Source organism: Phodopus roborovskii, unplaced genomic scaffold (genome assembly GCF_943737965.1).
Source record: "Phodopus roborovskii unplaced genomic scaffold, PHOROB, whole genome shotgun sequence".
Taxonomy (NCBI): Eukaryota; Metazoa; Chordata; class Mammalia; order Rodentia; family Cricetidae; genus Phodopus; species Phodopus roborovskii.
The window spans coordinates 6921346-6945325 of record NW_026125281.1 but is presented as its reverse complement, the minus strand read 5'-3'; the positions used below and the strand labels follow the sequence as shown (position 1 = coordinate 6945325).

Sequence of the window (23980 nt, the reverse complement as noted above, 5' to 3'; positions counted from 1 at the left end):
ACAACAGTGTATTTCCAATAAATAGCAGATGGAAGAAAGGTATATGGATGTTAGCTCACACATGGAAATATGTCATTCAGAGATTTTAATAACTCATATCATTTCTTCAGCAAACTCATATGCACCAAAATTTTATATGATAGCATATTTCAGAAGCATAACAACTTAGGGACAAAATTCAGGGTTAGATTTATGCATTTTTTAAATAATTGGCAAACAAATAAGATATGTAATTATATCACCAAGAATAAAAGAAAAAGACATTGTTGATTTATGATTATGCTTATTATACATTTTATTTTGACACTATTATGTGAATTTTAATTTGTAATTGATTTGAAGCAGTCAATAAATAAAAAAACATGAAATCAAGAGAATATAGCAACATGGAATCGAGAGAATAAACTTGAACAGGAAGAAGATAATGAAAAACATTTCTACAAGAAAATACTTCATAGAAGTATATCTTGTGTATATATACTTCTGGGAAAATGTTATACCCTCTTTTGGGAAAACAATATAGAAACATAAAAAATATGAACTGGTTTCCAATAGTTTTTTCAAAAATACATACAACTATTACATGATAAGATAACACTTAAGTTTAAAAGGAACCTTTTAATACAGAGATTATTTCCTACATGCCTAGAAAGGAAAAGAAGTTAAATGTGGCAAAGGTCAAGGGAGGCCCCATCATGAGTGAACTGGCAAAGCCCAAAAGGGCAGAGGACCTACTGTTAAGAGCAGTAGATGTCAGCACACTCGGGTTTCCTTCACAGTCCACAGCTGAATGAGGCAGAAAGGCTTATGAATGCAACCCATACCAGCAGAGGATTGAAAATCAGAAGGGTCAAACAAATCTGCCCCTCATTTCAATTACAAAACAAGGTGCCCTTGGTTATTTATAAGATGAATTCAGAAAGTTCCCTAATTCAGTGCACCCAAGACAATCGAGAGGGAGAAAACATGCCATTTGGTTCTCTCTTCAGGTCGGAGGTAAAAGGTTCCCTTCGTTTTTCATGTGCTTTGAGGAGGTTCCTTAAGTCAGCAAGCATGCCCGTTGGGTAAAGAAAATCTGAAGAGTGCAATGAGAGTCTGGGCATCCAGAAAGATGAGAACTCTGGTAGATGTGCTGAGGAAATCAACCACCACATGGTTGTTAAAGAAAGACACTTCCTGGGTCACTGAAACATTTCTCAGTATGTTGCCACACACACTCTGCAGGCTGTGTTGCAGAAACTTCAGTGCTGGGGTCGCATCTCAATGTCCACTGGCTTTCTTCATCAGAGAATCAGGTGGGATTGTCACCATTTCCTTGTGTCACCCTGACATGACTGTGGAAAGCATTAGCGCTTAAGTGTTTTAATGCCATATGTAACATAAAAGCAAGATGAAAGGAGTGAGCACTTTGAATGTGAATAAAATTCTAATGTTTATAATCTCCAATGGAAGTGAAAGCTGTCTTAAATATTGTGCACTTTCGGGTTTATCAGAAATGTAGGAAAGGAATCTGGGTGTGGCTCTCATACACACTGGTAACATGCTGTGTGGAGAAGGGTCAGTTTTCTGGGCTTGGGAGATGGACTGGGGTTTCAAAATGCAGAAGGAAGTGGCTTGAATGATAAGAAGACAGCTTAGTTTTCTTTTTTCTTTTTTTTTTTTCATCAGAATTCACTCTACAGTAAATAAAATTAGTTTATCTTTATAAATAGCATTGTGAGTAAGGACAGCTCACTTGAAATTATAGGATGTCTAAAAATTGCAGTCAAGCAAAATGGAATGAAAGCAAAATTTCAAAGGTTGGCTAAAGTCTTTAAATTGTTTTTATTGTCATCATATTATTTCATCAATTCTTACAATTACATCTCTACTCTTTTCCTTTGGGTATCCTTAGTTTCCGTAATAGATTTTATTCAGAAAAAAAAAAATCTTCTGACATCTGTTTAATAGATAATGGATAGGATATTACAAAGCCAAGAGTATATCTTCCCTTTCCCAAATGAAATGAACGCACAAAAACTTTCCCTTATTTGTCAAGGAAATAAATGTAGCAATAGTTAATACTGTTGTAGTCCTTAGAAGAATTTTGGCCCTCCACCTCCATGGAACTTCCTGGGTCTGCTCTGACCACACTAGACCTGCATATCCACATCTTTGGGTCTCATCGCCTGCCCTCTGCTGGAGGTAAGTCTGGGACCAGTTCAGGCTGAATGACTCCCCCATCCTACCCTGGGAACTCCCTGGGTTAGCGCTGCATCTTGCTCCCCTCTATAACCTCGCACTAAGTAGTACAGTCCTGGTACTCTGGTCCTTACAGGAGCCAGAGATCTACAAGGATGACCCCAACAAACAATCTGAGCAACAGTAGAGAGGCTACCTTAAATGCCCTTCCCTGATAATGAGATTGATAACTAACTTATATGTGATCATAGAGCCGTCATCTAGTAGTTGATGGAAACAGAAGCACACACCCACAGCTAAACACTGAGCTGAACTCCAGGAATCCAGTTGCAGAGAGGGAGGAGTGATGAGCAAAGGGGTCAAGACCAGGCTGGAGAAACTCACAGAGACAGCTGATCTGAACAAGGGGGAGCTCATGGGCCCCCAGACTGATAGCTGGGAAACCAGCATTGGACCCACTCAGACCCCCTTGAACATGGGTCTCAGTTAGAAGGCCTGGACAATATAAGGGACCTCTGACAGTGGAACCAGGAGTATCCTTGGTGCACAAAAGGACTTTGGGAGCACATTCCCATGGAGGGATACTCCCTAACCTAGAGGCAGGAGGGAAAGCCTAGACCTTACCCCAAATACTTGACAGATTTTGATGATCCCTCCTGGAAGGCATTACCCTCCCTGTGGAGTGGGTGGGGAATGGGATGGGAGGGGGCTCAAGGGTCAAGGGAGGGAGGGATGGAGAGGAAACTGGGATGGATATGTAAAATAAGGAAAAATAAGGAAGAATTTTGAAGCTTCTTTTTTATTTCAGAAACATTTAAAATTACACATTTTATTTTTACACTTTTGTTTGCTTTAAATAGAGATTCATATTATTACCTCCTAGCAAAAGTTAAAAGCTGAAACTCCTACTTTTAATACCTATTTATTTGATGAAGTTGTCATAGCTTGTCTCTTAGAAGAAGGATATTAATTTCATCTTCTATCCTTAAAGCAGATATGCTACGAATATAGTCTTTGTTACTTTGAGAATATATAGTACTAGGCTTTAACAATAATTGTGTTTTGGGAAAACATATGAACAAAGTTCTATATTTATACAACAAACAAAATGAACTCTGTCATCTAAGTTTTCCCTTTAGCCATCTCTACCTTTTTTACATAACCAAAACTATAGTACATATATAGACGTGCACAAAGGATACGTGAATCTGGCATATTAAAACGATTTCTCAACTTTCCTGAATGATTTTCTTTATGTTTAATTTGTATGACTTATTTATTTTTCTAGTAAAAGCTCTACTAAATCAATGCCAATTAGCTCGACCTGTTTTTTTCCTTTACATTTATTTTATTTTGCCAGTAAAGATTAAGAATTCAATATCATAGAAAAGTTTGAAGAGTGAATATTTTACATGTGTATATATTATATGTTATATTGCCAAGTAGTAAATTTTCTTTTAGTAATAATTTCAAGGACTTTTAAATAAGCATCCATTTGGTTTTAAATTTTCCTCTTGAAATACTTTTCTTGCTCAACTCAAGAATCAAACTTATTATTGCTATGTCGTTACTACTAACAGCATCTTTAGTAAGGAGCATAAGCTGCTCAGAGCATGGCTTCTCCCAAGGACTTTCTGTCAATATGTGCAAATCAAACAACCAGAGGAATAACGTTATTGTGTCATATTTCATCCCGGAACCCTATTTTCAGCATGCTCGATTATTGAAAAATGAAAGCCCATTAAACAAGTTAAAGTTCCCACTTTATTTACACGGTCTACATAAAAACTCTGAACAAATTATCCTTAAAAGTCGTCAGGATACTGATTATTTTTATTGCTTTTTTTTTTAAATTAGTAAACTTTTCTAAAATTTTCAGTTTGGCTAGCTTCTTGTTCATATGCAAATGTTTCTTGGCAATGTTGCTTCAAAGGCAATTGGCCATATATATATATATATATATATATATATATATATATATATTTATTTATTTATTTATTTTAGAGTAATCAACATCGCTATCTGCTTTATTTCATATTCAACTTTAGATAATTAAACATTATGTCCAACTGGTTATTTGAGGTAAAAAGAAAAATCACTAAAATGGTTTAATTGTACTTCAGGCTTTATAAGTTTGGAGTTTTAAGCCATTTTGTTCATGAAAGAAAACATAGAAGAGACATGTGCATGTAGATGTTTAAGTTCTAATGGCAAACCATGTCCTTCCCAACTACATACACTATGCTATTATTTCTACACTCATAAATTAGGATACTATTCTATCACTTGATAACTTAAGTTTGCATATGAGACAGATATTACTCCTCGGTAACACAAATATATGTTTCATTCTGTAATTAATCATCAGAAACAACTTTAATATGAATTTTGACATTAACTGAAACACTAGTAACTTTTCTTTAGTGCATCAATACAAGTACAGAATGTTCCAGCACTGAACAATGCCCATTTTGAATCACTTTAGCAATATACATGTTGTCCTACATTGTGAAATGTATGGAACATTTCTTTTTTTCTAACAGAAAAAGTACTTGGTTTTTCTGGTGAGACTGTAGAGAGGATCTTATTAAACTGTCAATTGCTCAGAGGTGGAAGACATTCTCTGGAGTATTCAGCATACTTGAGGGAAATCTCTTTTAATTTACTGCTCTATATTGATGTCTATGTGTGGTTCTCATACTATAAAATTGCCTGAACTCAGCTACACCAACTTTTAAAAAAGAAGAAAATACCACTGAAGCCTGGAAAATAATTACTGAAATTGTATTTTTTTTAATGTAACATTCAAGATAATTATAAGCTAAAACTATGTATAGGCCTGAAACCATGCAATTGTAGGATGGGAATATGAACATCTATGTGTCACTTATGAGATTGCTTCTGAAGGGAGACCTTCCTTTAGCTACAGACACGGCTGGGATTCCCCAAGACCATGTTTCTGTGTAGAGCATTTTTGGCTTCCTCTTATACTCAGTGCATTAAAAGCAGAATTCAAGATGGACTAAGAAAATGGACATTTTATTACTTTTCCCACCATCATCATTATTACCCCAGCTTTGTTTCTTTATACCAGCAAGCACAATTTATTCCAATGACTGATTTCTCTTCCTCAGAGAGCTAAGTCCCAGCAGAAATTCTTTCTCATAATTTTATCTCAGTGAATCCCTTTTTATAAAATGGTAAATTTTAATAACAAGCAATGCTCTACTTCTTACAATTGTTAATTCAATTATGATAAAATGTTTTTGCCCTTTCAGATTCTCAGTTCTTATATAGCAAGTATTTTTTTTTCTAATGTAATTATCTCTGCTAAACATAAGCCGTGTGCGTTCTTGCCTTTCTTGAACAAAGAATCATGGTCTTAGGAAATAATGGAATGTTCACAGTCTCTCTGCGGATGTGTTGAGTTACAGCTGAAATGCCAATCATTGTTGTAAGAATGGTCTGTTATGGGAGAACTATTGTGCCACTGTCTTATTCCCCAGATATATAGATGTTGCTACATGAATACCAGTACAAGACACATTTAACACTGTTGCCAAAATTGTTAATTTACACTGATATTTGGCATTGATTCAGTACTAAAAACATACCAGGACTATTGCTAGTTATTACATAACTATATGAGCTAAAACTGACCATGGATAGCAGGTTTTGCAGTATTAAATAACACCCCAGTTTGTAGTACTGTCCAAAATATTTGGAAAGAGCCCCACATAAACACAAGCTGAGTGTAGCTTAGGCAGAATAACTGTGATTAAGTGCTACCGTGCCTCTGGGTGCATTTATCTTGTCCGTCCTTTCTCCCCGATTTACCTTTGTGGGATTCTTTGTTTATACAGAGAGTTAAAACACTAATGGCAGATGCTTATGTCTTTCTTCTCCAAGGGTTTAAAAAACAAAAACAAAAAAAAAAAAAAAAAAAAAAAAACAAAAAAACAAAAAAAAGAAAGAGAAACTAACAAGAGCACACATTTTTCAGATAATCTGTTAGTAAGAAAATCATAATGATGTATTGCTCAATTAGTAGCCAAATAGGTTGTATATAAGATAAATAACAAACTGAAAATTGGCTGTAGTTTGCTTTTGTGTGGAGTGGAGAATCCTCAGAGAGCTTCAGCTTCTATAATCCTTTCACTGTTATGGTTCTTGGCCTTTGCAAAGTAAGCTCCATTTTCTACTTCAGTTTTAGATAACCACATTTTATAAACAACAAAATGGATAACTTATCTCCTTAACAAACTAAGTACCTCTTTGGTGGGATTTGTGTGTGTGTGTGTGTGTGTGTGTGTGTGTGTGTGTGTGTGCATGTGCGTGAGAGACAAAGAGAGAGAGACAGAGAGAGAGAGACACACAGAGAGAGAGAGGTGGTACACACCACAGTATATATATTGAGGTCAAAGGAAAATACTGTGGAGTAAGTTCTCTCCTTCTTCTCTCTCTCCTTCTACCTTTTTTGTTGGTCCTGGTAACTGAACTAGATCTGCAGGGCTGCACAGCAGCCTCCTGTATCTACTGAGACTCCCCACGAAGCCCTGTATACTGTCTTTTCTTTAAGAATGAGACAACTGCAAATTTGATATTTTACAATTAGAAGACTTATGATACCTACCTTATAAAACAAAATTCATTTAAGTAGAAATTCATTCAGTATACAATAAAGCATTAAGAAAAGTCACTAATACAATGATATTTTGATATGCCATTAAATAGTAAATATTAGATGAAAATTTATTTATAGTAATTAAAACAATGTTTTTCATCCTAAAAATTTTAGCAGGAAATGATTATGAAACTCTTAAAAGTTAAGGTTTTTCAATAAATGTAGGGACTACTTCCATCCTGTCTATTCTTAGTAGGGGATGGGATTACTTTAATGCTGCCAGATGTAGGCATTGCATTCAGAGCACATAATCATAAGCTAATAAATGTTGAAAACAAAACCAAACATATTGTTCATATTATAAAACCATTCGAGGGAATCACTCTTTAGAACCAGCTTTTATCTACAGAAGGAACTAGAGATAAGTGGCTCTGTGAATCCTGTCCGTAGATCTTGCTCCCAGTACAGTTGAAGCTATTTTTGTTCCCCTGTGCATTCCCATGTAGTCTGTTGTGACATTGAATGACCACACTGTCACTTTACCTCTGTCTGTAATGAACAAAATGGCCCTGTGTGCTTGACAAGATTAACTACCTGCATATTTTAAGTATCCATTATTAGCTAAGCACAAGTTGACATCACTGTTGTGCTCATGCACAAAGAGAGGCAGACTTAACCAGACCTCACATTGTAGAAGAAGCTATGGCAATGTGACTAAGAAGTGTGGGGAGGGAGCCATGCCAGCTGGGAGAGAGTCCAGGGAACCTGCTTCAACCTGGGAATCGTCTTCCCACTGTTCTCCCAGTCAAGTGAAGGAGGTGGCCAGAGGTCCTTAAAGATGGCTTTCTGGAAGAACTGAAAAATTATTCACAAATGGGAAGGAAATGCTCAGGGATTTTATGTAGTTCCTTGGATTCCCTTGTTTTAATAGTACTTTTAATTAAAGTTTGAGGAAAATACATAAGTCATTTATGCATCCATTCATTTGTTTATTCCAATTGTCACATAGAGTTTTGTGTGTGTGTGTGTGTGTGTGTGTGTGTGTGTGTGTGTGTGTGTGTTGACTATTCGTGAATTTCCTTGTGAACAATTAGGTGCACAAACAAGTTTTCTCAAATACAGATTAAATTTCTGATACCAATACTTGTAACCTATCATTAACACCCTAAGGTACAGACTGGATAATACAAAGGATAATACAAATAAGTTGGTAAACTTTGAAGAGGATGGTGTCTGCTGACTGGACTCAGTTAACATCGAGACCGCAACCAGGCATTTATACTGTGCCTTGTATTTGTGGCATTTAATGAAAATAGGTAATTAAAAGAAAGAATGGGTGCTTCAAGTAACTTTAGAATCATAACATGGAAAATAAATTCAAACAAAATGTAAATGGATATATATATTATATATATATCAAAACAAATAAACCCAAAACACAGTTGAGCAAAGATGTGTTAGCATGCCCCTTGAAAACATCTAGACGTAGACCTAGTAAAATGAATGAAACGATTCTTTCCGTCATTTTTAAAGAAAATGTACACAAGATGAAGAAAGAATGAGGATATGTGAAGGAAGTGATGTGAAAGCCTACATATGGATAGAACTTTAGGAGAGACCATGCACAATTAGGATGAGTTACTGAGGGTGATCATCTAGCCTCAAAAGGTACAATGGTGGCTCACAGAGCACAAGGCAGGTGCTTGCTCCAGCTCCTCAGTCATGTGATATAAGGTCATATCTGTGCTTTGGAATGACTTTGATAAATATTATATGAAGACATAAATTCTCAACAATGTGTTTGTTTCAAAGTATAAGATGATAATTGCCATTTGTCCCTGTACTTTTAGCACAGAGAGTCAAATAATTTGTATGGATCTCTTTAGCTCCTGGTTCTAATAAAATCAATCTATCACAAAGGCAGATGAATTTTAGGTTTTGCTGCCTTTTCCTGTCCTTCCTCCCTCCCTTCCTTCCTTCTTTCCTCCCTCCCTCCCTCCCTCCCTCCCTCCCTTCTTCCCTTCCTTTCTCCCTCTCTCCCTCCCTCTCTCCATCCCTCCCTCCATTCCTTCCTTCCTTTCAGTCATAATAACTCTCAACTTGAGAATTCTAAGTAAAAAACTGATCTGGAAAATAATTAAACATTTAAAATGTTGTTAAATACTACCAACAAAATTTTAGTGTTAGGCAACTCTAATGCTCAATTTCAATTGCAAGATCTACTGCATGTCAATAAATATAACAGATAAAGAAGATATATGTTTGGTACAGTTGAAAATTCACATTTTATATTTGTAGTCATAAAATGTTATTTCAAGAGTTTTAAATAAGAGCTTCAGTAAATGAAATGCACACAATAGAGAACAAGGTTAAAAAATTCACGTACCGATTGTAGAAATCATCTCTGTAGTAATCGTAGTCAAAGACATAACCACTAAGGAATGAAAAATAAAAAAGCAATTGTCAGCCTATATTAAGCCATGTCCATTTCAATTTATTTATTTGTTTTTATAGCAAGGAATAATTGAACTTGATACCAACATACTTCACTATTATATTTATAAACAGCATTATAAGATAGTGTTAACTTTTATATACTGTATCAGACTACCATTGCAGACTGGCAATTTGAAGTATTGAAATGGGACCAGGGCATGCATTTCAGTGAGGAAACCACAACAGCCATTTCCTAAAGAATATATAGTGAGAACTGCCTACGTGCATTTGAACATGGCCTTTGTTAGGCACTTTATATGCTTTTTTGTTTTAGTCATCACAACTACTCTAAACTAAACTATTAAATAGCCAAGAGGTTGAATGAATTCTTATCACTAACAAGTAGCAAGAGGGCAGTTTGAGACTAAGACTGAATCCACTTCTGGAGCCATTTTCTTTCCATTCCAATATTCCCAACCATAACAAACCTAAACTCAAGGCCCAGCTGCACCACTTCTAGTCATATACCCAAAGTATGTTCTGTCCTGTCACAAGGACACCTGCTCAGTTATGTTCATGGCTGCTTTATTCATTACTACCAGAACATGGAAACAACCTAGATGTCCATAAATCTGAAGAATAGATACAGAAAAAGTGGTACATTTGTTTACCACATGAAGCTGAGGATTGTTCTTTCAATGTCTGGGGAGGAACTGTGTTGGGATTTTGATGGCAATTGCATTGACTCTGCAGATTGCTTTTGATAAGATGGCCATTTTCACTATGTTAATCCTACAGACCCATGAGCATGGAAGGTGTTTCCATTTTCTATAGCTTCTCCAATTCGCTTCTTCAAAGACTTAAAGTTCTCATCATGTAGGTCTTTCAGTTGTTTACTTAGAATCACCCCCAAGATATTTATATTATTTGTGGCTATTGTGAAGGGTGTTGTTTCCATAATTTCTTTCTCAGCCAGTTTATAATTTGCACACAGGTGGCCTACTGACATTTGCAGTCAGTATCTAGGCACATCACTGAAGATGTTAATCAACTGTAGGAGTACCCTGCTAGAATTTTTGGGGTCACTTGTATATACTATCATATCGCCTGTAAAATGAAGTTTGAGTTTCCTTTCTAATTTGTATCTCCTTGATTTCCTTTTGTTGTCTTATTGCTCTTGCTAGAACTTTGAGGACTATATTTAATAGACACGAAGAGAGTCAACAGCCTGGTCTTATTCCTGATTTCAGTGGAGCCCCTTTGGGTTTCTCTCCATTTAAATCTGCTATTGAAATGCTACATTTTAATAAGTTTAAATGAGGGCAATAAAAACGCAGTAATTATTAATATAGGAAAAAGCCTCAAATCTACCTAATTCTTTCAGCAGAATTTTCTGGTCAGGTACAATGTCACAGCCTAAAACGTTCCGTTCCAAGTTTGCTTACAATGTGTAAAATCAAGGATGCAGCAAATCACATTATACTATACAGGTGAATGCTGTCAAAACATCTCTGACTCATTATACATTTGCTTTTGAATTATTTTGTGTTCAGAAACTTACTGTTGCCAAATACTTTCATGATTTCTACATTAAATTTTGTGGCTCCATATGAGGTCATGAGACCCAGTTTAAGAAGTTCTACCAGCGTATGTTAATTTAGTCTCAGATGACTTTTGCCCACTTCAAAATGGACAGGGATTTGACCTGCTGACCACATTGAATAGCTCCTTAATTTTGTGCCAGCTTACATCAGCTCCTGGGAATGCTCTGACCTTTTGTTTCAGTGGGGTTGGGTCCTCTTTACCTAGCTTTCTAAAAATGGTCCAAAGCTTGCCACTTACTAAGTATGAGAGTAATCCATCTGGTCAAAGAAATCCGAAACCCTCTCCTAAGTGGGATCATAATATAAGTCACCACATTGAATTTTAAAATACACTGCAGTCATTCTACAAATCCTTTTATCAGTCTCCATAGAGCTAAAATTTAAACAGGTTTCTATGATTTTTCTGTGTACTGTCACATTTTTCAAGAAAACTGATCATGAAAGTAAGCTTAAAAATATCAGTACACTATAATATGGACTTTGCTGTTTTCTGCGGTGTTAAAAAGGACCATTTAAAGGTTTTTGATGAAGATGAAAGAAAGATTTAATTATAGATATGAAATTTCAATTTAACAGTCACATGTGTCTCCTCTCACTTAATAATCTTTTTGTCTCATAATCTTCCTAGATCTCCTTTCTTGGTTATATTCTCATTGTGATGTCTAGAATAAAAGCGTAATAATATAAATCATAATGATATCAATAGAATTATACAAACCAGTTACAAATTCTGACAAGCTCTTTTGAACATTGGGCACCAGACATGACTCTAGAAACAAGAGATTAAGTAGCTGCTAATTCATGGGAAGATCCTTTTCTTGTAATGGAAATTTTCAGATGTTTGTGAAGTTATTTCCAAATAGTTTCAGCAAAAGAGTGTATTGGCAAATTGTTTTTATATTGTTTTTCTAATAGTCTTTTTTTTTATATTATCTCACCACAGAGAGTTTAATTATAACCATAATCAATGACACATTGGCCAATTAATAAATAAAATATTAATATAAATGACAGTAATGATTATATCCATGTGCCTAACACCTTTAGGAAATGCTTCAATAAATTAAGAACTTTCTGGAAATGGAAAGTACATGAGAGAGAAGATTTTATTTTTATCATTTGCTGTTTAAATTATCTTGTCTGACCTGGTTACTTTTTGTTTCACCCTGACTGCAAGAGACATGTATCTGATTATAAGTTAGAGTGAAGTATTCCAAACTATGTGATCATCACATCCTGCCATTATGAACTCAATTTAACTTGTCAAAGTTAAAAATTAATAGAATGCACAAATAGACCTGTCCTGTCAAGTCTGGTTTTGTCTTAGTGCCTTGGCTTTAGAAGCAGTGCCACAGTGGCTAGTGGTCACTTACTACATTTCTGAGCCAGAGGACCACTCTACATTTCCAAGAATGAAGGGATCCTAAGAGCTAAAAGGTGACTTCTCATGACCCTTGGTCTTCCTCCATTAAACTTTTACAATATTCCTGTTACCTTTTGCATCCTTGTTCCTCTCCCTAGACAATGAATCCATCCTCTTACCACACTGTGGGAACCTCAATTTAAAATTGCCTGTCAAATAATGACAATCAAATTTGCAAATATATATATATATATATATATATATATATATATATATATATATATATATTATATTATATTGCAGGAAAATTTGGTCTTTCAATCCAGCTCGTATCTTTTTTTTTTTAAATCTGTTAACAGAAGTGAGGTATTGCTATACTCATAAGTTAATCTATTTGAGCCCATAATACAAGAGCCTTCTTCATTTTTAATACAAATAGTTTATAGAAAATCCAATCTCAGAAGCTACTAGAAGCATGATGGTAATGAGTAAGAGAGTGAGATGTTTAGGACACTCTCCAGAAAGAAAGTAAAAACAGAAAATGCAAAGGATTTGTTTGGGACTCTGGTCACCATGTGAAGTAAGAGATAATATAAATTGATCATAGAGAGTTTTTTAAAATTAATTTTTAAATTTAAATTAGAAACAATCTTATTTTACACACCAACCCCACTTCTCTTGCATAGAGTTTTAAACAAGAACAAGTACATCAAGTTGCTTACTCTAAAATCAGATATTTATTCTACTTGCCAGAGTATTTTTATTCTAATTCTTTAGATTTCTTCAAATTTTATGGGAAGTCAGAACTGTAAATGCACTTGCTTAGGCTCATACAGACAAGTTTAAATGAGGACGAAATAACTTTCTTGTAATTTCATTTAAACTTTTTTTCTTTTGTAAAAGAAATCACACCTGATTGGGTTTTACAATATATGCAATCAACTTTAATCCCTTTGAATTCATAAACCAGTTTTATTTGAATATACTAATACACACAGCATTTATTTTTTGCCTCCTAGAACTTTATTAATGCATAATCTAGAGGGTATTAATAAACACCCTCACATAAGCAGAGCACATATCACTGATTTCTTAGCAGACATCTGGCCAATATTAAATCTTAACAGTGCTTTTTCAATTCTCATCTCTGGCTCCTAAATTAATTTGAATAGTTGGTTATTGAATATTCATTTGTAGATAATAATACCTTGAACCTCAAGGAATTCAAGTCTATGTAGAAGGGGTTAAATACACACACAGGTGACAGAATTGGCAAGCAGAATTAAGTGAATGGCTAACAGAAGTCTGCTATGAGATCTCATAGGTGGAAGAAATAGAAAATGCCTTGAGATGAAGATAAAACTAGGTTTTGTGGAAAATATATCATTTTATTATGTTTGTAAAAAGGAAAAGTTAGATAATGGTCGGGGGGCTTGGGAGGTGGGGGAGAGAGGGAACTGGGGTAGATATGTAAAATAAGAAAAAATGAATAAAAAATAATGTAACACATCAGGGACACATTCCACCCCGTCATTTTGAGTTCTCATCTTCCATTTACTTGCCTCCACTCTTTCACCAATTTAAAAGCATGACTTCATGCTTTAATCTTCATGAAGATTAAAGTTGTTATACTAGAAGACAGGGATGTCACGCGAGAGGAGAGGAGTTTGCACGTGAGTGAGAGGGAATGGCAAATCATTTTTATGTCTTCTGCTTGAGTTTACATGATTTAAGTAACCCTCCTCCATGATAAGCGTATTAAAGCATTCCCAAACAGCAGTGACCTCTCTTTTCTACCTTGGTATCTGCAAAGAATGAAAGGAAATGCATACATATCTGACTCCTGATTTTATTTGCACTTGTGTGTCTTATTATTATTATATAATTTATTATTATTTGTTATTATTTTCTCTAGCTGCAAAGGCAATAGATAAAAGCACCGTGGCATATCCCTGGTCAGAAAACTACCGGCTAGGGAAACCAACATGAAGAGGACTGTCTAGAGATGTAAGATCTCTACAGGACTTGCTTGCCTGGATTCCCCTCACACTCTGACCATCACACTAAATGCGAAAGCAGTACAGTATCAACACCAATAACAAAGCCTTTCAGTTACTACCAAAAGTTTATAAGACAAGGTACAGACTCTTCAAGGTTCAGGGACTCTCCAGGTGCAGCTCTTCCTCTGAATCAATCAGATATTGAGCCTCTCAGCAATTCCCAGCACCCGCTACTGCCCTGGTACTGCTTAGACTCAGAAAATCTCTTAGTATCTGCTTGATATGAGCTCATTGATTGTTCAACGAGTTTCCTGTTATACCTTCCATCTGCCAACACGAACTATGTCTTCTGGCTTTTGGAAATGCATCAGTTTTTAAGGATATAACACAAGCTTGACATTTTCCTCATTTATAAAATTGACTGATTAATTTAGATTAAATTTCAATTATGGTGATATCCTGAGGTTCTAGTCTCTCTGTATTTATATCTGACCCATTTTCGTCAATGCTCTCCTTTTCTTGTCTAGTAGTTAATCTACACAGATTCATTTCTGTCAGCCTTACTTCATCACAAGCCAGTCTTTCCATCCTACTAATCATATTTTTTTTCTTTCTTCTTTGAACTTAATCTAATTTATCTTACATTCTCGGTACTGAAGTTTTTACCTAAGTGTTCTAGGAGGTGGTCATGTCAGAATACAAAAGACGATAAATGTGCAGGTCTCAATCCTATACCTTCTTATGCATACTTCTGTGGAAGCAGATACTGCATTTAACTATTTATAAAGCTGCCTCACTACATGATAAATTCTGAAAAGGCAGAGTCTTGGCAGCCAGCCAGGACAGTTTGTGAATTCCGTGTTTCATTTCCATGGAACTTTCTGTTATGATACCTGATTTTTGTAACGGAAAAAAAAATTTCAATTACCTGAGTGTTGATATTAGAATTCTGACACCATTACAACCATCATTTGGGGATATTTGTACCTTTCTTCCACATACCATTTTGTTATCTCTACTTACTGCTTTACAATGATGGAAACACATTCTGTAATAATTTCTTTTCATCTAGAACACATTATCATATTTTTTTTGTCATCACAGAGAACCATAGGAAGACACAGAAGAAACAGCAGCATCTGTTTCCAGGATCCATGGCCTTTTCCACTTGCTGCTATGGTATAGTCACCTACAGGTAGCAGTGACAATCAAAGCCACCATTACAGAGGCTTCCTACTCATCAAAGAACATTTAACCAAATTCTTTACTATTCCACCAGCTGCAACTATAGCCTCTGTAGCAGATGGTGAATCTTAGCCATAAAGATATGTTTGAGGGTTACTCCTTGAGTTTTCTGTTCACTTTCCTTTTGTACTTTCTAAGCTTTGTGAGAAGTTTATTATCTGTTACTCTTTTCCTACTGCTTTATGATATATTGTTTGTTATTTATATTACTGGTATTCTTTTCATCCCCACATTCAAAACTAGATCCAGATTCTGAGTCTTAATTGTAGCTGTTAAAAAAATTTCACTGTAAGTCATGCATGGGATACATGCAGAACCACAAAAAGCTATTGAAAGTTTAGTTGGCAAGTGCAGTCCTTTTTCTAAACAACGATTCTACAGTACTTGCATGTTTGAGACATCACTGGGAATATTAAATTTAATGTGTCAGTGCAATACAGCAGCTGGAATATGTACAGATAAGGGAAATTAGAATAACACAGCATAACACAGCAATCTCCCTACAACAACCCTATATGAAAGTGGCCATTAAATAAGTTTGTTTATTCTAGAGAAGGAAGTCTTTGAGAAGGATGGAATCTATTTAAATATTTCAAATGCTGTCAAGTGGGAAAGCAGTGAATGTTCTTCATTGGGGCTGCAGGAAGCAATAAAATATTAGAGGGTAGCAATTATGAGGGATAAAATTGCTGCCAAATGTATCAAAAATCACAATAATATATTTCAAAATAACCTGAGCAGAAAGTAACATGAAAGAGCCCTGTTGGACCCAAGTTAGCATGCAGATACACACATGCACCAAGAGGAGACTAAAAGCCCTCATTAGGATTTTGCAGTTTAGAGGTGATTCATTGTATAGTTCTGAGGTATCTTGAAGGGTAAATCTTTGCGATTGTAGTAAAATCAAATTATACTGTTAAATGCAACATGTAGGTGTTCCTATGCAAGCTGGCTGGCGACGAGGCTCTGGTGCTACCTCCATTGGCGTCAATTGCTCTCTCCCTGTTTCCTCACTCAGACAAAAGCAGAGTATGAGAGAGACTAAAATGAACATTCACACCCTAGGGAGAATTTTAAAAAGTCCTGTAGGGTGCTAGCAACTTGACAAGAAGACATTGACAGCTTTTGCTGCTCTTGTCCTGAAAGAAAGCAAAGGAAAGCTAAGAACTCAGCCCTAACTTTCTTAGACAAAGAGAGGAATCTAATAACCAAAAGGAAGCCAGAGAAAGGAAATTAATGTCAGGTTTACGTGTGGAAACATATTAACACAATCACACACAAAGAGGAATAGAAAGAGGAAAAGATGGTTCTATCAGTGTAAGCCAAAGACATCTGAAAAAAAAGTAATAATTACTGCAATAGATTCAAAGTAAAGTGGAGATAAGAAGTAGTACTACTCAAAAACAGAAAGTAGGCAACACTAAACAGGTGGAAAGTGTTAGCTTCCCTTGAAACCATCAAAGCATTTAACCTAAAATCAAAAGAACACATTATTGCTAGAATTATTATAATTATCTTGAAGGTTTTAAGTAAATCTTAAGTAAAATTGACATTCTATGCACTTGGATTGTTGGGTTTTTCATTTCTCCAGACACCTGGCTGCTCATAAATGCCCTTTCTATCATTTTTTGTTGCAAATTCACATTGCAATGGACAACTATTGCTAACATTATATTCCCCATAACTATTCATGAACATGAGTGCAAGGAGCTTGGCTAAGTGGGTAAAGCATGGGGCGAGAAGCTTGGCTAAGTGGGTAAAGCACTTGACATGCCAATGTGAAGACCTAAGTTTCAATACCCAGAACCCATGTGAACAAGATCCAGCAGCTCATGTGTGGGTTATGAAGACAAGAGACTCAGAGACTCTCTCATGTCTGTTACTGTGCTGTACACAGGGCCCAGCAAGAGATTCTTCCTCGGGCATCTAGACATACACATGCACAGACACATCCCCCTTATCCCTTTGGTATTTATTCTCTTACATCCTGACCCGTTCCCCGTCCTCTACTGCTCCCAGCCACTCTCTACCTCTCTTCTCCCCCAAATCCACTCCCCATCATCCATTCCCCTTCAGAACAAAGCAGGCCTCCAGGAGACAACAACCACACGTGACAAAACAAGATACAAGAAAACAAGAAAAAAATACCCTCATATTGATGCTAGACAGGGCAAGCCAACAGGAGGAGAAGAGCCCCAGGTCATTAAGTGTGCATGTTGAACGTTCATTGACTTGATTTGCACTTCACCGATTTTGACCTCTTGTTTCGTGTCTCACCTACCTGGTACGTAGATAGGGGGAGAGGGACCACTGCTAGGCAATAAAGGTGGCAAACTCTCAAGACGGCGTGCTTTTTCCTCACCCTCGTCTTTGATGCTTGCAGCATGCATGTTTTTGCTCACCACCAATAGAGACCCTTCTTCAACTGCTGATTATGTCTGCTCCTGTCTGACCCATTTGAGCTTTCTCTACTGCCACCTGTAATTCCTTAGACAGCTGAGAAAGTGAAACTGATCAATGCCCATACACTGGAACACCCGATCCCCAAACAGACAAAAGTAAGCACAGACATGTTGGTAAATGTGTCACGGGTTAGCTTCAAGCCATGAGCTTATAGAAAAGACGGGTTCCTTCCTGTGACTGTTCTTCAGAGTTTTAAATTCTAAAATTCTCATCACTGTTTCCCCAGCTGAACTTCAGTAACACTCACTATTGCTACCGTTTTCTGTTTTTTGGACCATGTTCATTTTCATCAACTTCGTTTGCCTTTTGATTTCTTCAGTTAAAAAACACAACTGAATAATTGTTCAATCAAAATTCCTTTTCGTGGTGCTTGTGCCCAAGGTAAGGAAAACAAAGGCATTGGCCACCTTTACAGAGCATCGTGCATATTAGGTACATGACAAAGCATATTTTGTCTTAATTTCTTGCGTTATATATTCCCCTTGTGAATGATCCATTATTGCTTCCACAGTGCAACATATCCCCAAGGAAACAGTTTTCTTTTTCTTTTTTTCCATGTAAATATTTACTTCAAGATTCCCTTACACAATCCTAGCTGGGAAGGTTTGAGGAAACTTCATGCAAGAACTACAGAGACTGTCCTCTTAATTTTGCTTTTAGAGTACCTTTTTTTTTGGCATAATAAGAATAAATAACTTCTTCTATTTCAAAATGTAAAAGCCTTGACTTTTTTTCTTTAATGGAACTATGTATTACTTTTCATTAATGATTCATATCTTAAATTGTTCTCTTTGGAAATATACCCAGTGGTTTTAGCCAATTCTTTTTCTTCTTGTCTTTGTGTGTGTGCAAGAAAGAGAGGGGGGAGGGAGAGAGATAGAGATAGATAGATAGATAGATAGATAGAGATATTTTACTTTCTATTTGTTCAGGGAAATTTTCTCAGTCTAAATTCTTTATTATTATTGACTATTTTTTCCTATTTCTCACTTCAGACTTTCCCTTAACTGGTAGCTATGAGCATTGTATGGATTCTGATGCTTCATTTATGATCTACTACTATTCTTTGAAGGTACTTTTCTTTGATAATTATAGAACAGATCCTCTTTGTATTATTATTTAGTTTCTAGAGTTAAATATCATTCAGAGGGATGAATTCTCATTGAATCCCAAGAATCTTGTTTGTTTACTTATACTAAGGAATTTTTATCATATGCTTTCACATTTTTTTACTTGTTAATTCTTTAGTTTGGTTATCAATATTGAGAATAGATATATTGATATGAATATAAATGTAATTTGCGGCTGTGAAATTGTTAAATTTTCTTATTTTACAATTGTTTACTTAACACTTAAAATTTGCAGGTTTCCACAGTCCTGCTCGGTCCGGAGCAGTTCCCTCTTGGTCTGCAACAAAGTCACCTGACTAGATTTTCTCCCCATGCTTACCTACATGCCTTTTATGTTAGGTTTACCCACCCTGCTTTTGTTTTCCTTAGTTCAGTAATATGTAAAAACATTTTTAAAGATTTCTCAGAAAATGGCTGTGTATTGCTAGGTTTCTGAAAATAAAGTGAATTTATAATGTACCACTCAATAGAAGCATAGCTCCCTCAACAACCACACCTGTGTGAAAAAGTCCCAAAGCTTTTGGATTCTCTGATATGTATGGTCCCAGCATTTGCTGATAAAAGGGGACATTCTGCCTCCTGCTTTAGTTCTCCAAGTGTATATACACATCTCTAGTTGTCAAATTTCATACAATGGATCATTGTTTAGAGTTTTGTGCCCTTGGAAAATGATTTTTGTGCCTTAAAAATGCTCAGAGATTAATGCTGTGTGGAGCTGGGTTTTTTTAAGAGCAAAGGGGCTAATGTAAGAAGGAGAGACATGCATCTCATGAGTTTCTTTTAGACATGAGTTGCGGTGTTAGTCATGACATCAATACTAGGGAGTCAACAATGTGTTTCTTCAAAGAGAGCAAAGCTATGTTTTAACGGGCTCAAGTATTGTAAACAAACAGGCTTGCAGAAACAAGCCCCGTGTTTCCCTTGCAACATGAGTCTGAAGTTGTTGATTAGGCGTGTGGAAAATAGAATATGTACATAAAGTAGAGCGCCAGCACTGTATCTGTCTTATTTATATGGTAAACAAAAATGTCACTTTGAAACAGGATGGTGGGTTGGAGTGTGAGGAACCAGTACGACTTCTGGCACTTAGCAAAGTAGTTCAATACTTTCTTGTCACTGTTCCAGAAACTTAAACTTTTACTAAATTTGAAAGGTTTTTTTTTTATCTATGAAATTTTAACGTTTAAGAAGGTTTTTCACATTTTCTCCACTTAGAATGTATTTAAAAAATGGGGAGGATGTAACACACTTTCCTATTGTGGATATATAAGATTCTGGGAAAACAGATAGGATGATGGGTGTTTATTTAGGGAGAAATCCCTAAACACATGACTGCCAGCAGGTTCCAGTCCCAATGATGCCTCTGGAAGCTATCTGTCTGGACCAGGAAGGAAGAGGGAGCTCCTGGGGTTCTGGTTCCCAGGCCTAGTTCCCCCAGGTCATCTGCACCTGTCCCCACCCCCAATGGGCGTGGTCAGTGCAACAGGGGTGGGCAGGGTGGATGTCTCACTACACTTTCCTATTTCTAGTGTTACTGATTTTATATTTCATTGTAAATTATTTTATTTCACTCTTGTTTGATTATCCCTCTATGTCCTCTATTCCCACAGAGTTCTGACTTTGAGGATATTCCTTCCATGTTTGAGAGTAGTCTCAGTATTGGATGGTTTTGTACTTGTTGAACATATTTCAGAGTAAGACTACCCTGGTTGGGAATGCTGGTGGATGTGTTTGTGTATGTGTATGAATATGGGTGGTGTGTGTGTGTGTGTGTGTGTGTGTGTGTGTGTACATGTTTATAATGTACACACATTCTAGGCTTCTTGACTGTGGTCTCAAATGAGCTTAGTTATGGCAAAGTGTTAGATCTATATTGAGATTGTCAAACTGCACATAGGTTAATGGGAAGTGTTAGTCTCCTCAAACACTAACCTATTCATCTGAATAGAGGATTTTAATTCATCCATCAGAGACTTTAGGTTAAATCCTAGACATCTGGAACCCTAACAAAACCCTGGCTTTTATGCAGGTTGAATGCAGTGGCAAGCACTTGGTCTGCCAGCCATCTCCTGAACTCTCCAGTCCCCCTTGAAAGGGGTTCTGACAAGTGTCAGAAATATGTGTATGTGTAAGTTCATTACTAAACAGATTCTTCTTCTGGCTAGCAGTAAGTTGAGCCTTTCCTGCCCCAACTAAGAGTATTTTGAGGTAATTCCTATTCCTCAGGACCATTGTTCCAATGGCCTGACAGCCAATGGGAGGGACACATATATCTTTTTGACAATCATTGCTTTCACCAGGGCAGTTACATCCCTGGTGTAATGTTAACATAAATTTCTGTTTATTTTTTAATTTGGGGATTTGTTGTTATGTATTTGTTTTGTTTGTTATTCTTGTTGTTTCGTAGCATGTGACTGTGAAGCATGAGAATAAGTTGGAGTGTTAGAAATCATTATGGTTTCTGGTAGTTAACTATATATATATATATATATATATATATATATATATATATATATATATATTTTAAACCTTCCTTGTTGAGAGCAACTCCAAAGTCCATGAGGAAGGAAGAGAGATGCAGTAGCAAGGAGGAATTGGAGAATGGAGTTGACAGACAGGAGTAAAACAAATTGAAGAAGAAAGCCTCGAAGAGGAGAGAAATGAAAAGAGAAAAAAAGGTGGGTAGAAAGGAGTAGGGGACAGGAGGAGGAGAAGAGATAAAGGGAGAGAAAGAAGAGGCTGAAAAGAGGGAGTAATAGTGAAAACAAGTTGGAATGCAGTCAACACTTTCCCGCTTCCTTCATGTGGTCATGATTTCAGTCATTTTTTTTTTCATGCAGTTATTCTTATACTGGCTATCTTCAGAACAGAGAGTAAACCTGCCTGTCTCTGTGGACAGTAACATTTCCACAACTGTTTATTAGGTCCCTTTCAGGAGTTACTATGTAATGCCTCATTGAAATAGAAGTATAGAGCAGTGAATGAGGCCCTGGCGATCCTAATAAGAAAAGTTTTATGAAATTTGAATATGAAATGAGCAAATAGGCAAATAGGAAAACTTGGGAGAAGTCTCTGGGCCACCAGCAGAGGCACCACAGTGTCTGAAGGTGACTTGTGGCTTATTCTAATAATAGAATGAACATCCTTGGGTAAAGAGTCAAGATGCTAATGAGACAAGTAATACATTATGTTATGTGTAAAACTACATGTAAAATAGTATATATCACATCAATGAGGCCCAAAGCTAAGGCTATGCAAATAGTCCTTAATGAGCATATTATGTGACATTATGTGACAATTCTTTGTACATAGAGTTGTGTATGTGTTATGAAACTCTCCCTCTGTTCCAGATGTGCCCTCTCATGGGGATGCATTTTTACTAATAAACCGTTTAGCTTCTGCTAAATCTGTGTCTGTGTGAAGGTTTTTCCAAGTTTGCTTCATTTTAACCAATATAACTACAGGAGATTTTGGCATTAATAACGTGTGTGTGTGTGTGTGTGTGTCTGTGTGTGTACACATACATACATACATACATATATCTGCACTGATATTCTGAAAGTTAAATCAGGATCCTGTAAATGACATTCAATTAGAATTTAAAAAGTATTTGTTGTGGCAAGGTTCAGATATTTCAAAACCTGTCAAAATGCCATAAATTCCTGGTGGACATGGCAGCCTGCCTGTGATGACAGCCTCAGGAGATCAGAGACAAGGGATGTGTAGATCAAGCTGGCTGATAAGGCTAACCAAGTTAGTGGACTCTGGATTTGACCTTACTTCAGTGAACAAAATGAAAGAGCAGTGGAGGATGCTCTAAGAGCTTTTGAATTAATTCTGATATTTGCAATATAGATGGAAAGACCCATGTTTAACAGGAAATAATTCGTCTCCTAGATTGCTGTCAGCAGCCACTATTATCATCATGTAACATTTTCACACATGCAGTTCCCGCCAAACAATAAATTGCTGTCCTTAATGAAATTGGATAACTGTTCCTTCTACAAAGGCCAGCAATATTATTGCATTTCTTCTCTTGAGCTTTAAGACCCATGATGACAACCTGATACACAGAAACGGGAATTGTTGCTTTGTTTTACGGGACACTCCTTTATCTGTGACTTGGCAGCTTTCCTTTAGTACCTGGAGTGCTTACCCTGCCTCAGACCTGCTGAGACCGATACGGACAATCAAAAGCTCATGATTTACAGATTCCCTGTAAATTGCTTCCCTAGAATGGCTCACTTTTAAAGGACCTTTCAAGATTTTTAGTATCTAAGTGAGCTATAACACACTTCATTGGGATACTTTAGCCTGCGTGATATGATAATTTAGCCAGGATATGGAAGAAATGTATTATCAAGTGTTTCTTCTTTTATATTCTTCTCATTGATGCTAAGGAGAAATTGTAGTCAAGAGTTTTCCATTGGTGCTTTCACTGACAGGCACACTATTCATTTCAGAGTTGAATGTGGCCAGGAGCTCAAAATGACATGTTTGGAATGAGATCTAGTAAAACTTTCATCCAAGAAAACAAGAAGGTTTCTATGAATGTGTAACATCCTATTTTAATACCTCCCTTAGTGGGAAACTGCCAAAACACGGTTGATGAATGTTCTCCCGCAAGCTCCCTCTGTGCATGTGAATGTCCTAAGAAGTTCTTTAAGCACAAGTGATCTCTGGCTTTGGCTAATTATTGGGCAGTCATCAATTACCCTGGGGTAGCTAATTTGTTCTGAAAAAATTCAGCATAAAATATTTTTGAATAAAATGGTATTTCTGTACTTTGAAAATGTCATTAGCAGTACTGAAAAGGTCACATCTTGAAACCGATGAAATAAAGATCAGTCATTCTTTGTGGAATGAACAAAATATAATTTGGAAATGAGGCTTTAACATTTTCTTAACTATATTATAGTGAAAATGTGCAACTC

General features: G+C 36.2%; 1 protein-coding gene across 1 annotated transcript in view; it reads right to left on the bottom strand.

Annotated features, from left to right (window-relative positions):
* Ralyl (RALY RNA binding protein like) overlaps nucleotides 1-23980 on the bottom strand; it is a 519057-nt gene that overhangs the window by 66122 nt on the left and 428955 nt on the right. The window contains exon 5 of the mRNA XM_051196821.1: nucleotides 9192-9239. Coding sequence (XP_051052778.1) covers nucleotides 9192-9239 — 48 coding nt within the window. The remainder of the gene's footprint in view (nucleotides 1-9191; nucleotides 9240-23980) is intronic.